This window comes from Balaenoptera physalus (assembly GCF_965194825.1).
Source record: "Balaenoptera physalus genome assembly, chromosome: 3".
NCBI lineage: Eukaryota > Metazoa > Chordata > Mammalia > Artiodactyla > Balaenopteridae > Balaenoptera > Balaenoptera physalus.
The window spans coordinates 17042241-17059828 of record NC_138890.1 but is presented as its reverse complement, the minus strand read 5'-3'; the positions used below and the strand labels follow the sequence as shown (position 1 = coordinate 17059828).

Sequence of the window (17588 nt, the reverse complement as noted above, 5' to 3'; positions counted from 1 at the left end):
CTCCAGAGAATCCGACGGTCTCCATGTCATTCTGACCCTTCTCAGCCCTGCCTCCTAGGTTAATACAAAGTATTAGGCCTGCGGAGTCCACAGAAGGGGCTGGGCTGAGGGAAGCCACCAACCGCAGTGTGTCCTCGGCACACCCAGCACATGGCCCATGTGTGCTTGGGTTTTGTGTTTCCTCTGTGTTGTTCGCATCCTGCCTTTTGTGTGTGCTCACAGAGTGTGACTGTGTGTGTGTCTTTCTGACCAGCCCTGCCTGCCAAGTTCACAAAGGGTCTGAAGAATGAAGAAGCCATGGAAGGGGCTACAGCCACCCTGCGGTGTGAGCTGAGCAAGGCGGCCCCTGTGGAGTGGAGGAAGGGGCCCGAGACCCTCAAACCTGGGGACAGAGTGAGCCTGAAGCAGGACGGGGCCGAGTGTGAGCTGCAGATACATGGCCTGGTTGTGGCGGACGCCGGGGAGTACTCGTGTGTGTGCGGACAGGAGAGGACTTCTGCCACACTGGCCATCAGGGGTAAAGACTGCATGTGGCCACCTGAATGACTTCTCTCTGCCACCTGTTCTGTGCTCTCCCAATGTCACTGTCATCTCAGGGTTACAGTCACCGTCTGTCTGATCCGTCTCACAAAACGCACTGGCCAGCACTGTCTAGACCCTGCGGGTACAGACCCAAGGGGCGGGTGGTGCAAGGACACCCCCAGGGAGGCATCGTGGTCCAGGAGAGCTGCTCTGGGCCACCGGCATGTGGCTGGGGCTGTGGGTACGCATGGGCTCTCGACCTCAGGTGTGGGGTGGGGTCATTCATGTTAGTGACGGATGTGCACAGGAAGACTGAGGTGCAGCATTGAGGGGCTCAGGGAGCAGGTGGCCAGACAGGCCAGGCCCTCCTGTGTGTGGTAACAGCATTTGATTGACCTTGGAGATTGTGTGGAGCCTCTGAAGAGCTCTGTCTCAGAAAGCTTGGGCTGTATAACAAATACCATATATAGGTGACTTACAACACACATTTATTGTTTCACAGTCCTGGAGGCTGGAAGTCCAAGATCAAGGGTGCCTGCAGGGTTGGTTTCTTTTGAGGCTTCTCTGCTTGGCTTGTAGACAGCTGTATTCTCCCTTTGTCCTCACCTGGGCATCCTCTGTGTGTTCCTGTGTTCTAATCTCCTCTTCTTATAAGGACACTTATAAGTCAGATTGAATTAGTGACCTCCCCCCGCCCGTGACCCCATTCTATCCTTAATTACCTCTATAAAGACCTTATTTCCAAATAAATTCACATTCTGAGTTCTTGGGGTTTAAGACTTCAACATATGAATTTGAGGGGAGACATGATTCAGTCCATAATACTCTGTCATCTTGTCCCCCAAAATGCGTGTTCTTTTCACATGCAGAGTACATTTACCCCATCCCCCAAACCCAAAAGTTTTAACCCATTCCAGTGTCAAGCTAAGTCCAAAATCTAATCTAAATGTCATCTAAATCAAGTATGTGTGAGACTAGAGTTACGATTCATCCTGAGGCAAAATTCCTCTCCAGCTGTGAACCTGTGAAATCAGACAAGTTACACGTTTCCAAAATACTTCAGTGGAACAAGCGTGGGATAGATATTCCCATTGCAAAAGAGAGAAATAGGAAAGAAGAAAGAGGCCACTGGTTTCACAGAAACCCAGCATCTCGTAGGACAGATTCTGTTAGATTTTAAGGCTGGAGAATGATCCTCTGGGTCAATGCTCTGTCTTCTGGGCCCACCAGAGTGGTGACCTCACCCCCTTGGCCCTGGACAGAGGTGGCGTGGCCCTCTGGGACCATGGATGCAGTGGCATCCCTGCTGACCTCTGAATTGCCATTGGGGTTATTCTTCCCAACTTGGAAGGATAGCACATGTTCCCAGCTGGATAGCTGTATTGACCCATCCTATAGAAATCCCAGCTTCCATCATTTTGTCCCTTCTGTGTCTGATTAAGTCATGGCTGGCAGTGTTTCTGCCGATATAAAATTCTCAAAAACCTTGTTGGTCTCCTTTACAATTCACAGGAGTCCAAGCTTTCAGACAAGAGCCTTCCACACAGCCTTCCTGGATAATTCCATCTCTAGTCCTGGCTTTGCTGAGGTGGCTGATTGGATCCAGGACTCACACTCGTAATCTCTTTACTGAATGATTTTCCAGCCACACTCTTGGTATTCTCTCTAGAACAGGCATTCTCATTTTTTTGCAATTTCAGTGGGCTGAAAAATTTCTAAATCCTCAACTTTTGATTTCCCCTTGCTTAAATACTTCGTTCTTTGACATAACTCAGTTTTCTCTCACATTTTACCATAAGCAACAAGGAGCAATCAGTCTGTGTCTTCAATGCTTGGCTTACAAGTCGCCTCAGCTAAATATCCAAGTTCACTTGTAAGTTCTACCTTCCACAAAACTCTGGGACACGTTTCAGCCAAATTCTTTGCTGCTTTATTAAAGGATTGCCTTTCTTCCAGTTTCCAATAACACATTTCTCATTTCCATCTGAGACCTCACCAGAAGCACCTTTAGCATCCATATTTCTACCCATAATCTCTTCAATGCAATCTAGATTTATCTAACATGCACCTCAGAACTCTTCCAGTTGTGACCCATCACCCAGTTCCAAAGCCACTTCCATAATTTTAGGTATTTGTTACAGTAGCGACCCACTCCTGGTACCAAAATCTGAATGGCTTAACAACATAACAGTGGCTTTAAACATCAGAAAATTTTTTCCTCCCAGTCCTAGGAGTTGGAAGTCTGAGATCAAGGTGTGGGCAGGGCTGGTTTCCCTCGAGACCTCTCTCCTTGGCTTGTAGATGGCCATCTTCTCTCCATGTCCTCACATGGTCATCCCTCTGTGTATGTATCTGTGTCCTAATATCCTCTCCTTACAAGGACACCAGTCATGTTGGGTTAGGTTCCACCCCAGTGACTTCCTTTTTCCTCAGTCACCTCTTTAAAGACCACATCCCCCAATATATCTCCATTCTGTGGTCCTGGGGGTTAGGGCTCCAACATATGATTTCTGAGGGACATGATTCAGCCCACAACAGGTTGTAACCAGGGTGGACTCTGGTCAGCTATAACTTGTGAAGCTCACACTCTTCCTGGAGTTGGGATGGAGGAGAAGACTGCAGGTTGGAGGGCTTGGGGCGTGGTTAGAAGGCCACAGCTAGAATCCATTATGGTCTAGGAGATCTGAGCCAGGAGAGTGCAAGTCCAGTGGAGTGAGGAAAGGAAAGTGCGAGGTGGTTGAGGTGGGGCCTGGTGTGGGCAGGGAAGGCATGCAGTGAGCCCAGATGTGGGCAGTGCTGAATCGACACTCTACCTGGGGTGGGGAGCACAACTGAGGGATGTCAGTGGGGCTCTTGATGTCATGACTGGAAGGTGCCTTCTGGAGGTTCTCCCAGGAGAGATGTACATTGCATTGTTGCATGTGTGAGTTGTGAGCTGGAGGAGCCTGGTTTGTACTCTGGGTGCAGACGAGGTCAGCGCTTAGACAGTATGAACGGGTATAGGTAGGACAGATGCACGCTGAGAAGACAAGAGGCCTGGATGGGACCAGTCCCCTGCCACCCTGCACCTCACTGGGCAAGATGCAAGATGATCACACTGTCATATATGCGTTGGTCTGCCTCTTCACATGTCCTCCACCCTGGCTGCTTCTGTTCTCATCCTGAATGTTCTGGTCATATGCCCAGTCCTTTTGAGGGGTTGATGATTTCTGTCCATCTAACTCTCTGCAGCCCTGCCTGCTCGGTTCATCCAAGATCTGAAGACCAAGGAGGCCACAGAAGGGGCCACAGCCACACTGCGCTGTGAGCTGAGCAAGGAAGCCCCTGTGGAGTGGAGGAAGGGGCCCGAGACCCTCAGAGCCGGGGACAGAGTGAGGCTGAGGCAGGACGGAGCCGTGTGTGAGCTGGAGATCCGTGGCCTGGTTGTGGCAGATGCCGGGGAGTACTCATGCGTGTGTGGGCAGGAGAAAACCTCAGCCGTGCTCACCGTCAAGGGTAAAGACCTATGTGGCCAAGCAGAGCTGTGTTTTGGTGTCTAATTATTGACTTCCTGGTTTCCGCCTGCACTCATCCCATCCACCCGCCTTGTCTCAGTGTCACCCTCTTCTTATAACTCCATGGAATTCCTTCCTCCTTCCTGGGCTGTTGTGTGAACCATGAGAAACCAGCCCTGAGCTACTTCCCACCCCTCATGTCACTGCAGGTTCTGTCCTGTTATCCTGTTGGAGTCTGTTTTTTCCTCTGTCCTGTCATGTCTCCAAAGTTCTCCTGAGACTCTGATGTTCTGTGTTCGTCTGACCCTGCCCAGCCCTACCTGCTGAGTTCATAGGAAGACTGAGAAGCAAGGAGGCCACAGAAGGGACCACGGCCACGCTGCACTGTGAGCTGAGCAAGGAAGCCCCTGTGGAGTGGAGGAAGGGGCCTGAGACCCTCAGAGCCGGGGACAGAGTGAGCCTGAGGCAGGACGGAGCCGTGTGTGAGCTGGAGATCCGTGGCCTGACCATGGAGGATGCCGGGGAGTACTCGTGTGTGTGCGGGCAGGAGAGGACATCAGCCACGCTCACCGTCAGGGGTAAAGACCACATGTGACCACGTGGACTGGCATTTGGTGGCTGCATCACCTCTCTGCTCTCAGTTTCCTTTTCTACTCTGCTGTCTCACTATCCTGTTCCTGTCCTTCCATAATTCTTTTGTTGTCCCTGTCATGGTCCCTGTCTGCTGTGTGGCACATGTACAGGTTGGACCTTTAAATGTCACAGTCCACTGTGTGTACTGGGCACACCCAGCAGGTGGTCAGTGTCCAGTTGGGTTTTGTATCTTCTATGAACTATCCACGTCCTGTTTCTTCTGCATGTTCAGAGAGCGTGATAGTGTTCATGTGTTTCTGACCATCTCCAGGCCTGCCTGCCAAGTTCACAAAGGGTCTGAGGAAGGAAGAGGCCGTGGAAGGGGCCACGGCCACGCTACGCTGTGAACTGAGCAAGGCAGCCCCTGTGGAGTGGAGGAAGGGGCCTGAGACCCTCAGAGCTGGAGACAGAGTGAGCCTGAGGCAGGACGGAGCCGTGTGTGAGCTGGAGATCCATGGCCTGGTTGTGGCAGATGCCGGGGAGTACTCGTGTGTGTGTGGTCAGGAGAAAACCTCAGCCACGCTCACTGTCAGAGGTAAAGACCCATGTGGCCAAGCAGAGCTGTGTTTTGGTGTCTAATTATTGATTTCATGGCATCCCCCTGCACTCATCCCACCTACCTTCCTCATCTCAGTGCCACCCTCTTCCCATAACTCCACGGAATTCCTTCCTCATTCTGGGCTGTTGTGTGAACAACGAGAAACCAGCATCTAAACTACTTTCCACCCCTCATGTCACTGCAGGTTCTGTCCTATTACCCTGTAGGAGTCTGTGTCTTTTCCTCTGTCCTGTCATGTGCTGCCTTTGAAGTTCTCCCACGACTCTGATGTCTGTGTCTGTCTGATCGTCCTCAGCTCTGCCTACTGAGTTCATAAGAAGATTGAGTAGCAAGGAGGCCACAGAAGGGACCACGGCCACGCTGCACTGCGAGCTGAGCAAGGCAGCCCCTGTGGAGTGGAGGAAGGGGCCCGAGACCCTCAGAGCCGGGGACAGAGTGAGCCTGAGACAGGACGGGACCGTGTGTGAGCTGGAGATCCGTGACCTAGTTGTGGCAGATGCCGGGGAGTACTCGTGTGTGTGTGGTCTGGAGAAAACCTCATCCACACTCATTGTCACGGGTAAAGACCCATGTGGCGAAGCAGAGCTGTGTTTTGGTGTCCAATTATTGAATTTATGGCATCCCCCTGCACTTATCCCCCCTACCCTCCTCGTTTCAGTGCCACCCTCTTCCCATAACTCCACGGAATTCCTTCCTCCTTCTGGTTTATTGTGTGAACTACGAGCAACCAGCCTCTGAGCTACTTTCCACCCCTCGTGTCACTGCACATTCTGTCCTGTTTCCTGTTAGTGTCTGTGGCTTTTACTCCATCCAGGCATGTGCTGTCCCCCAATAATCTCCAGAGAATCTGATGTTCCCCACACTGTCCAACCCTCTCCAGCCTTGCCCAGCAGATTCGTACAAACATGCGGCCTGAGGAGTCTGCGGAAGGTGTCACAGCCACACATTGAACAGACTGGGCTGAGGGAAGCCCCAGTCCACAGCGTGTGCTTGGCACACCCAGCACATTGCCCGTGTCCAGTTGTGTTTTGTGTCTTCTCTGTGAAGTCCATGTCCTGTCTAATCTGTGCCTTTAGAGAGCATTATAGTGTTTGTGTCTTTCTGACTTTCCCAGCCCTTCCCACCAAGTTCACAAAGGGTCTGAGGAAGGAGGAGGCCACAGAAGGGGCCATGGCCACACTGCACTGCGAGCTGAACAAGGCAGCCCCTGTGGAGTGGAGGAAGGGGCCTGAGACCCTCAGAGCCGGGGACAGAGTGAGCCTGAGGCAGGACGGAGCCGTGTGTGAGCTGGAGATCCGTGGCCTGACCGTGGAGGATGCTGGGGAGTACTCGTGTGTGTGCGGGCAGGAGAGGACATCAGCCACGCTCACCGTCAGGGGTAAAGACCACATGTGACCACGTGGACTGGCATTTGGTGGCTGCATCACCTCTCTGCTCTCAGTTTCCTTTTCTACTCTGCTGTCTCACTATCCTGTTCCTGTCCTCCCATAATTCTTTTGTTGTCCCTGTCATGGTCCCTGTCTGCTGTGTGGCACATGTACAGATTGGACCTTTAAATGTCACAGTCCACTGTGTGTACTGGGCACACCCAGCAGGTGGTCGGTGTCCAGTTGGGTTTTGTGTCCTCTCTGTACTGTGCACGTCCTGATTCTTCTGTGTGTTCGGAGAGCGTGATAGTGTTTGTGTGTCTCTGACCATCTCCAGGCCTGCCTGCCAAGTTCACAAAGGGTGTGAAGAAGGAAGAGGCCACGGAAGGGGCCACGGTCACGCTGCGCTGTGAGCTGAGCAAGGCAGCCCCTGTGGAGTGGAGGAAGGGGCCCGAGACCCTCAGAGCCGGGGACAGAGTGAGCCTGAGGCAGGACGGAGCCATGTGTGAGCTGGAGATCCGTGACCTAGTTGTGGCAGATGCCGGGGAGTACTCGTGTGTGTGTGGACTGGAGAAAACCTCATCCACACTCATTGTCACGGGTAAAGACCCATGTGGCGAAGCAGAGCTGTGTTTTGGTGTCCAATTATTGACTTTATGGCATCCCCCCTGCACTTATCCCCCCTACCCTCCTCGTTTCAGTGCCACCCTCTTCCCATAACTCCACGGAATTCCTTCCTCTTTCTGGTTTATTGTGTGAACCACGAGCAACCAGCCTCTGAGCTACTTTCCACCCCTCGTGTCACTGCACATTCTGTCCTGTTTCCTGTTAGTGTCTGTGGCTTTTACTCCATCCAGGCATGTGCTGTCCCCCAATAATCTCCAGAGAATCTGATGTTCCCCACATTGTCCAACCCTCTCCAGCCTTGCCCAGCAGATTCGTACAAACATGCGGCCTGAGGAGTCTGCGGAAGGTGTCACAGCCACACATTGAACAGACTGGGCTGAGGGAAGCCCCAGTCCACAGCGTGTGCTTGGCACACCCAGCACATTGCCCGTGTCCAGTTGTGTTTTGTGTCTTCTCTGTGAAGTCCATGTCCTGTCTAATCTGTGCCTTTAGAGAGTGTTATAGTGTTTGTGTCTTTCTGACTTTCCCAGCCCTTCCCACCAAGTTCACAAAGGGTCTGAGGAAGGAGGAGGCCACAGAAGGGGCCACGGCCACACTGCACTGCGAGCTGAACAAGGCAGCCCCTGTGGAGTGGAGGAAGGGGCCTGAGACCCTCAGAGCCGGGGACAGAGTGAGCCTGAGGCAGGACGGAGCCATGTGTGAGCTGGAGATCCGTGGCCTGACCGTGGAGGATGCTGGGGAGTACTCATGTGTGTGCGGGCAGGAGAGGACATCAGCCACGCTCACCGTCAGGGGTAAAGACCACATGTGACCACGTGGACTGGCATTTGGTGGCTCCATCACCTCTCTGCTCTCAGTTTCCTTTTCTACTCTGCTGTCTCACTATCCTGTTCCTGTCCTCCCATAATTCTTTTGTTGTCCCTGTCATGGTCCCTGTCTGCTGTGTGGCACATGTACAGATTGGACCTTTAAATGTCACAGTCCACAGTGTGTACTGGGCACACCCAGCAGGTGGTCGGTGTCCAGTTGGGTTTTGTGTCCTCTCTGTACTGTGCACGTCCTGATTCTTCTGTGTGTTCGGAGAGCGTGATAGTGTTTGTGTGTCTCTGACCATCTCCAGGCCTGCCTGCCAAGTTCACAAAGGGTGTGAAGAAGGAAGAGGCCACGGAAGGGGCCACGGTCACGCTGCGCTGTGAGCTGAGCAAGGCAGCCCCTGTGGAGTGGAGGAAGGGGCCTGAGACCCTCAGAGCCGGGGACAGAGTGAGCCTGAGGCAGGACGGAGCCATGTGTGAGCTGGAGATCCGTGGCCTGACCGTGGAGGATGCTGGGGAGTACTCATGTGTGTGCGGGCAGGAGAGGACATCAGCCACGCTCACCGTCAGGGGTAAAGACCACATGTGACCACGTGGACTGGCATTTGGTGGCTCCATCACCTCTCTGCTCTCAGTTTCCTTTTCTACTCTGCTGTCTCACTATCCTGTTCCTGTCCTCCCATAATTCTTTTGTTGTCCCTGTCATGGTCCCTGTCTGCTGTGTGGCACATGTACAGATTGGACCTTTAAATGTCACAGTCCACAGTGTGTACTGGGCACACCCAGCAGGTGGTCGGTGTCCAGTTGGGTTTTGTGTCCTCTCTGTACTGTGCACGTCCTGATTCTTCTGTGTGTTCGGAGAGCGTGATAGTGTTTGTGTGTCTCTGACCATCTCCAGGCCTGCCTGCCAAGTTCACAAAGGGTGTGAAGAAGGAAGAGGCCACGGAAGGGGCCACGGTCACGCTGCGCTGTGAGCTGAGCAAGGCAGCCCCTGTGGAGTGGAGGAAGGGGCCCGAGACCCTCAGAGCCGGGGACAGAGTGAGCCTGAGGCAGGACGGAGCCATGTGTGAGCTGGAGATCCGTGACCTAGTTGTGGCAGATGCCGGGGAGTACTCGTGTGTGTGTGGACTGGAGAAAACCTCATCCACACTCATTGTCACGGGTAAAGACCCATGTGGCGAAGCAGAGCTGTGTTTTGGTGTCCAATTATTGACTTTATGGCATCCCCCCTGCACTTATCCCCCCTACCCTCCTCGTTTCAGTGCCACCCTCTTCCCATAACTCCACGGAATTCCTTCCTCCTTCTGGTTTATTGTGTGAACTACGAGCAACCAGCCTCTGAGCTACTTTCCACCCCTCGTGTCACTGCACATTCTGTCCTGTTTCCTGTTAGTGTCTGTGGCTTTTACTCCATCCAGGCATGTGCTGTCCCCCAATAATCTCCAGAGAATCTGATGTTCCCCACACCGTCCAACCCTCTCCAGCCTTGCCCAGCAGATTCGTACAAACGTGCGGCCTGAGGAGTCTGCGGAAGGTGTCACAGCACACATTGAACGGACTGGGCTGAGGGAAGCCCCAGTCCACAGCGTGTGCTTGGCACACCCAGCACATTGCCCGTGTCCAGTTGTGTTTTGTGTCTTCTCTGTGATGTCCATGTCCTGTCTAATCTGTGCCTTTAGAGAGCGTTATAGTGTTTGTGTCTTTCTGACTTTCCCAGCCCTTCCCACCAAGTTCACAAAGGGTCTGAGGAAGGAGGAGGCCACAGAAGGGGCCACGGCCACACTGCAGTGTGAGCTGAGCAAGCCAGCCCCTGTGGAGTGGAGGAAGGGGCCTGAGACCCTCAGAGCTGGAGACAGAGTGAGCCTGAGGCAGGACGGAGCCGTGTGTGAGCTGGAGATCCGTGGCCTGACCGTGGAGGATGCTGGGGAGTACTCGTGTGTGTGCGGGCAGGAGAGGACATCAGCCACGCTCACCGTCAGGGGTAAAGACCACATGTGACCACGTGGACTGGCATTTGGTGGCTGCATCACCTCTCTGCTCTCAGTTTCTTTTTCTACTCTGCTGTCTCACTATCCTTTTCCTTCCATAATTCTTTTGTTGTCCCTGTCATGGTCCCTGTCTGCTGTGTGGCACATGTACAGGTTGGACCTTTAAATGTCACAGTCCACTGTGTGTACTGGGCACACCCAGCAGGTGGTCAGTGTCCGGTTGGGTTTTGTATCTTCTATGAACTATCCACGTCCTGTTTCTTCTGCGTGTTCAGAGAGTGTGATAGTGTTTGTGTGTTTCTGACCATCTCCAGGCCTGCCTGCCAAGTTCACAAAGGGTCTGAGGAAGGAGGAGGCCACAGAAGGGGCCACGGCCACGCTGCACTGTGAGCTGAGCAAGACAGCCCCTGTGGAGTGGAGGAAGGGGCCTGAGACCCTCAGAGCTGGAGACAGAGTGAGCCTGAGGCAGGACGGAGCCGTGTGTGAGCTGGAGATCCATGACCTGACCGTGGAGGATGCTGGGGAGTACTCGTGTGTGTGCGGGCAGGAGAGGACCTCTGCCACGCTGACCATTAGGGGTAAAGATGGCCCTGTGGACTTACTTGGGAGCCTGTACTTGTGCCCTTGTTTCTTGTGCCCACACTGGCTCCCCATGAGTGCTTGCCTCCTCTGTGCCGTGTGCCGTTTCTTTATGTCACCCTTGTGCTCCCCAGTTAGGGCTCTGTTCGGTGTCCCTGTGTCTGCGTACTGATCTCCAGCCAAATGACCTCAAATAATTACCCTCACCGTAAGGATAGAACTCCCACCTTATTCCCCTCCCTCCACCCGTCATAATGCAGTCAACTTTCTCATTATACTCCAAAGCCTCTAGTCAGGATCTGACGGTCATGGCCCCGCCCTAGGGGTCCAAGGAGATCCCCTGCCCCCACCTTGATGACCTGGAGGGATACAGGCCTGTCTGTCGGCTTTCTGGGTGGAGGTCAGCATGAGAATAGCCTGGGTCAGATCCAGAGCTCCTCTCATAGCCGCCAGTTCAGTCCCTCCTTCCCCTTAGAGTGGACCCAGGCCCATGACTCCACTTCTACCCCCAGCCTCCAGGAGCCCGTGGCATTGGGTCCTTTGCGCAGGTCAGGCAGCTGGGGTGAAGACATGGGCCACACCTGGCCTAGGCCCTGGGTGGGTCTCACTGGGTTTTGGGGTGCCAGTCTGCTGGCTGGGTGTCTGGGCACCAGCCTTGGGGCTGACCTTCTCTCTCCCCTCCACCCCCTGACCCCCACCCCACAGCCCCACAGGTGGTGTTCAGGAAGCCACTGCAGAGCCTGCAGGCTGAGGAGGGCACCTCAGCCAGCCTGCGGTGTGAGCTGTCTGAGCCTGGCGCTGCTGTGGTCTGGAGTAAGGGTGGCCTGGAGCTGCAGGCTGACGAGCGCTGGGAGCCACAGCAGTGGGGCCACATGGCAGAGCTGGTGCTTCGGGACTTGCGCCAGGAGGACACTGGAGAATACACCTGCACCTGTGGCTCCCAGGCCACCAGCGCCACCCTCACTGTCACAGGTGGGCCCCGAGGCCAGCCCCACGTACTGTGGGGGATTGTCAGGGCCGCACCTCCACCCTGGAGGTGACATGGGCTCCTGCATGCAAGGCGGGGCAGACCTGGCCTGAAGCTCTTCCCCTCGCTACCCCTCCACCTTAGCTGCACGCCTTTGGGCCCCCCTGCCCCCATAGCTGCTCCTGCACCTGCCCTCACATTCTCCCTCACCCCTGTAGTTGCACCCGTGAGGTTCCTTCGGGAGCTGCACGCCCAGGAGGTAGACGAGGGCGCAACGGCACACCTGCGCTGTGAGCTGAGCCGGGCAGGCGCCAGCGTGGAGTGGCGCAAGGGATCCCTGCAGCTCTTCCCCTGCGCCAAGTACCAGATGGTGCTGGAGGGCACAGCCGCTGAGCTGCTGGTGCACGGTGCTGAGCAGGAGGATGCCGGCCACTACATCTGCGACACAGGCCATGCACAGAGCACTGCGAGCCTCTCTGTCCGCGGTGAGCTTCCCGGGACCCCTGCCCTCCCTGGGCCCCTCAGCCCCCATGGAGCTGGCAGGCGCCTTGAGTAGCAGCCCTAAGAGCCCCTCCCTGACCCTCCAGCCCCTAGGCCCACGTTTAAGACGGAGCTGCAGAGTGCAGAGCAGGAGGCGGGTGGTGTGGCCCAGCTGTGCTGCCAGCTGAATGACTCAGAGCCTGGGGCCCCCGTGCTGTGGCTCAAGGAGGGTGTGGAACTGCAAGGGAGTCCCAAGTATGAGATGCGACGCAAGGGGGCCACGTGTGAGCTACTGATCCACGGACTTGAGGCCAAGGACGCGGGCGAGTACGCCTGCATGGTGGGCAGCCAGAAAACCTTGGCCTCCCTCAAAGTCAAAGGTGAGCCCTCCCTGCCACACCCACTCCCCACATAGCTGCCCTGGGGGCACACCTGGCCCACCCTGGTACCCCCTCTCGCCGGGTGCTGTTCTGGGGTGGCTCTAAGACCCCTGGGGTTACAAGCGTTCTCTGCACCACTCTGGTGCTGGTGCCTCTAGAAAAGAGCGTCAACAGTGAGGAAACTGTAGCCCCTGAACACTGCCCTGCCTCCCGCCGCTGCCAGCAGGTGGGGCAGCCTGGTCTGGGCCACCCTCTGTGAGCTCCTGCCTGTCTGTTCTGAAGGTCTTGCCCCCCTGATGTCCCAGCCAGGGCAGGGCTGGCCACAGTGGGGGGGGGGGGAGGAACAAAAGCAGCCCACCATCCCACAATCCCTTGCCCGCTTCCTCCAAACAGAGGTGCCCCCAGCCCCAGCTCTGTCCCCAGTAGCTCAGTGTCATGGTAGGGAGCTGTGTTTGTGAGCAAACTGGGTGATGAATCTCACGGGGGGGCAGATAGAGGCTGTGTGGCAGGAGAAGAGCATGAGAGTGCCTGAGAGGGCTTCCTGGAGGTGAGTTGGGGCGGGGGGCATGGGAGCTTGGCCCAGGTTCTCTGACCTGGCTGGTAAAGGCCCCCTTTGCCCACACTGCAGAGCCTGAGGTGACCATCGTGCGGGGCCTGGTTGACACCGAGGTGCAAGCCGACGGGGAAGCAGAGTTCAGCTGTGAAGTGTCACGGGCTGAGGCCGTGGATGTGGAGTGGCGCCTCCAGGGCCTGCCACTGCAGAGCAATGAGGTGACCGAAGTGGCCGTGCGGGGTGGCCGCACCCATACACTGCGGCTGAAGAGCGTGACTCCCGAGGATGCGGGCATTGTCTCCTTCCACGTGGGCCTCCACACATCCTCTGCCCAACTCACCGTCACAGGTAGCAGGAACTGGGCCTCACTGCTCACTGCGCTTGGGGCCAGGACATCCAAGTCCTCCTTGGGCCAGGCCCTGTCAAGGGACAGTGATAGATGACAAGGTTTCCTGCCTTTGAGGGTGGGGAACTGGTGGTGAACGAATGATTCTGGGGTGACCCAAGATGTTGGGGTAGAGTGGTGCCCAGTGTGCTTGTCTTCCGGGATTGGGGCAGGGGTGCTGGGGGCAGACCCTGGAGACTGGGAGGTGCTCCTGATCGTGGGGGTGGGGTATCCCAGACACGGAGGCTGATGCCATGCTTCTACCCCTCCCCCAACCCATGCAGCCCCTGAGGTGACCATCCTGGAGCCCCTGCAGGATGTGCAGCTCAGCGAGGGCCAGGACGCCCACTTCCAGTGCCAACTGTCAAGGGCCTTGGGCCAGGAGGCCCGCTGGGCCCTGGGAGGGGTGCCCCTGCAGACCAACGAGATGAACGACATCACAGTGGAGCATGGCACACTCCACTTGCTCACCCTGCACAAGGTGGCGTTCCCCAGACCTGCCTGTACCCCGCAATGCGTCCAGGGGCCTTCCCACCCCCCAGGGGTGGGAGAGAGGGAAGGTTTCAACTCCAGTGGAATTGGGCTGGGGACTTGCAAAGTAGAGATGGTTGACATGGCACTGCCGGGCTGATGCCCCCATCTCTGCTTCCACAGGTGACCCTTGAAGATGCCGGAACCATCAGCTTCCAAGTGGGCTCATGTCGCTCAGAGGCCCAGCTGAAGGTCACAGGTGGGCAGCCCTCTCCTATACCCAGCCTTCCTGCTTGTAGGTGCCCATGTTTCCCTACTCAAGGAACTGTTGGCAGGTGGTAAGGCCAGAAACCTGAGCCTTCCAGCAGTGATCTTGCTGTGGGGTGGCAGTTTTCCACTCTTGACCACTGAAGCCACTGGAAGTGGGCTAGTGAAGATCAGCCTGAGAAATTCTGGTGTGTGTTGGGTCCTTGTGTGGGATCAGTGCTGTGTGTAGGGGGGAGATGGGGAGTCTGGCTGCTGGGGACTTGGGCCCTGAGATGGAAGCAGGGCCTTCTGGACTTGTACCCTCCATATAGCTACTCCTTGTGATGCAGATTTGTGTGCTCTTGTCCACATTTACACACACCTGCATACCTGACAGGCTCCCAGATGTTGATACAATAGCACACCTGTGACACGTGAGTGGTTTGGGGCATAGTGTACCTGGGCCCAGACATGCAAATAGGATTTAAGGACCTTCAACTTGTTATACCTTGTCCCCAGAGTTAGTCATCTCTGGATACCTGGCCATGAGAGACCCTCCCTTGCTGTCCTACTCCTGGTTCTCATACTGGTCCCATCCATCTACCATCCACTGGCCATCAACCCATCCACCATTTACCCATCCATCTATGTGTGCATGCATCCATCCACCCCTCTATTCCATCCATCCATCGATCCATCCGTCCATCCATTTATCCAGCATCCATCCATTCATCCACCATCCATCGTCTATCCATCCATCCACCCACCATTATCTACCATCAATACATATATCCATTCACCATCTATCCATCATTAATTCATCCATCTATCCATCCATCCATCCATCCATCTGTCCACCATCTACCCATTCATCCACATATCCATCCGTTTATCCATCTACCATCCAGCCATCCAGCCAGCCATCATTTATCCATTATCTGTCCATCCATCCACCATCCATCCACCCATCCATCCACTCATCCATCCACTATCTGTCTATCATATATTTACTATCTACCTCGAGAGGGGCCATTTGCAGCTCTGCCCTCAGGGAGTCCCCAATCTGCTGGGGGAGTTGTACATGGAGACAGTGTGTCCTGAGTCCCAGGTGTCCCCACCCCGAGTCTTCATGTGGTCTGTGGGGCTGGGAAAGTCTCCAGAGTGCAATGCCCTCAAGTTGAATGATGGGAAGGGGCAGTATCTTGTGTGTCCTGAGCAGAGTCAGGCCAGGAAGGGCCTCATGTATTCATCAGAGTGGGTGTCTGTGAGAGGCAGCATGGAGCTGGGTTGGGTCTTGCAGATCCCACTGAGGGAAGTGCCTTGGCCCCTCTCAACCCAGTGTCCCCAGTTGGGGCGAACTGGCTCATGTACAGACAGCAGCTGTGGCTTCAGGCAGAGAGCCATGAGCATGAGCTTGTGCAGATGGGTGGTTGGTGGGATACGGGCAAGCTTGGGAACTGTGCCGAAGATGGGAATGGGGAGCTGGTGGAGCAGGTTGAGGATACAGTTAGATGTGCACTCTTGGGAGAACATGGAGGGGCTGGTGTGGGCCTGGGACTGGAGAGTTGATGGTGCATGCCTAGGAGGGACGTGGAGGGCTTCTGAGGGAGAGCCTGGCTGGGGCAGGTGTGCAGACACAGAGCAGGCATCTGGGAAACCCCCTGGGCTCACGCCCTGCTGTGTGACAGGTCAGGGGGAAATTGCCATTTTGCATTAGGGCCCCAGAATCTTAGGGCCAAAAGGACCTTAGGGGACATCTGGACAAATGGCCCTCTGGGGATGGGAGATGCATCTGCTTCCACACCCCCAGGAAGGAAGGCTCACTTCCTGAGCAGACCCCCTCCCTCTCAGAGAGGTGGACCCCATGACCTCTCTTCTCTATCCCACACCGAACCCCATAAAGATGGCAGCCATGGGACTTGGGGCTTGTTAATTCTGCCTTCTGAAAAGGGTGAGATGCAGGTCATTGGTCTCCTTTGATGAAACCGAACATGTTCTGAAGGGGGCTGTGAGGTTCAGGGGGGCTGAGCTGGCTCTCCACAGGCTCACTATGGGTGGTCTCCATGTCTCATTCTGTGAGCAGGGGGTGCCAGCTGGCCTGGATAAATTTCTAGACCCCAGCCCCAGGCTGCCTCCAGCATGGTGGACCTCAGGGTGGCCCCACAGACCCAGGGCACCCCCAGCTCCCCTCCTTTCGTCCTCTTGCACAGAGGCAGCACCGTGCCTGGTACGTGGCTTACAGAACGTGGACGTCTTTGCGGGGGAGGTGGCCACGTTCTCCTGTGAGGTGTCCCGTGCGGGTGGGCCGGAGGCCCACTGGTGGCTGGATGGGACCCTGCTGCAGGACGGCCCCCAGAGTGCCATCTCCGTGCATGATGGGACCTTCCACTCCCTCACGCTCTCAGGCCTGGGGGTCGCTGACTCAGGCACCATCACCTTCCGGGCAGGGCCCCTGGTCTCCAGGGCCAAGTTGTTGGTCAAAGGTACCAGCCGATGGAACCCTGCCTTATGCTGGAGCTTCTGCCCCTGCTGCCCCTGCACGCTTCCTGCGGGCTCCCAGGGTGGGGTTTCAGGGACTGGCCCCCAACACACAGACTGGGCATCTCTCCGTGTGTACCATGAGTGGGCACTGTGGGCAGGCTGCAGTCCCACCTGGGGGATGAGAAAGAAGGCCGGACTCTGCAGTGAAACTGGAGTTTCATTCCCACCGGCTTATAGGGCCCTGGGCACAGTTGCCCACCTGGCCACCACTCTGCAGTTGCCCCTCCTTCAGTCACACGCCCAGAGAGCAGCCTGGAGGTGAAGGCAGCTTTCCCAGCCCCGGGCATGGCCTGCACTGTCCTTGCTTGTAGCTGCTTCCCGTGCTGTTGGCTTGGTCAGGGTCTTGCACCCTTCTGGGAAAGAGCTAGTCCTTGGGGAGGGTAGTGGGCTTCCACGGAAGCCCCTCAGCCCACTCCCAGTGGGGGCATTGGGCACTTCTGGCACAGCAGCCCAGTGTGGCTTCGACTGGCATATTTGTCAACTGGCCTCCTCTGTGCTCTTGCAGAATAAATGTGGACATTTGCCCAGGTCAGAGGGGCAAACCGTTTGTTGATAAGATTTCAGCAGATGGAAATAGGATGGGAGCCCTGAGGGGGCGGGCGACAAGGCCCCTGGAGAAGGGATAAGTTGGGCTCGGGGTGCCAAGTGCCCATCGGAGCTGTGGAGCCCAAATGGGCCCAAGGGCTTTCAGGAGTGGTTGTTGTGTCCTACTGGGGCAACATGCGCCCTGGGCTAGAGGAAGTGAGGGCTCAGGGGAAACAGTGGCTAGGAGAGGCCCAGTGGACGGAGACTGAGCTAACAGTCTGCTGTGGGCGGGGGTGTATGGTGGCAAGGTTTGCCCCACGTGGAGGGCCCTGGGTCACCGGGGTGGGTCCCCCTTCTACCACAGCCCTGCTTTTGCTTGCCTCTGAGTCGCTGATGCTGACTGCAGAGGGTGGGTGGGCCTCAGTCACACTGCTCCAGCTGACGTGTGCCTGGCCTGTC

General features: G+C 56.0%; 1 protein-coding gene across 1 annotated transcript in view; it reads left to right on the top strand.

The window, feature by feature from the left end:
- The window catches only part of OBSCN (obscurin, cytoskeletal calmodulin and titin-interacting RhoGEF), a 156118-nt gene that overhangs the window by 74569 nt on the left and 63961 nt on the right, over window positions 1–17588 (top strand). The window contains exons 39-57 of the mRNA XM_082455093.1: window positions 254–517; window positions 3754–4017; window positions 4331–4594; window positions 4921–5184; window positions 5504–5767; window positions 6323–6586; window positions 6913–7176; window positions 7733–7996; window positions 8323–8586; window positions 8913–9176; window positions 9732–9995; window positions 10317–10580; window positions 11287–11553; window positions 11767–12033; window positions 12136–12408; window positions 13037–13309; window positions 13631–13827; window positions 14001–14076; window positions 16274–16546. Of these exons, the coding sequence (XP_082311219.1) occupies window positions 254–517; window positions 3754–4017; window positions 4331–4594; window positions 4921–5184; window positions 5504–5767; window positions 6323–6586; window positions 6913–7176; window positions 7733–7996; window positions 8323–8586; window positions 8913–9176; window positions 9732–9995; window positions 10317–10580; window positions 11287–11553; window positions 11767–12033; window positions 12136–12408; window positions 13037–13309; window positions 13631–13827; window positions 14001–14076; window positions 16274–16546 (4794 nt within the window). The remainder of the gene's footprint in view (window positions 1–253; window positions 518–3753; window positions 4018–4330; window positions 4595–4920; window positions 5185–5503; window positions 5768–6322; window positions 6587–6912; window positions 7177–7732; window positions 7997–8322; window positions 8587–8912; window positions 9177–9731; window positions 9996–10316; window positions 10581–11286; window positions 11554–11766; window positions 12034–12135; window positions 12409–13036; window positions 13310–13630; window positions 13828–14000; window positions 14077–16273; window positions 16547–17588) is intronic.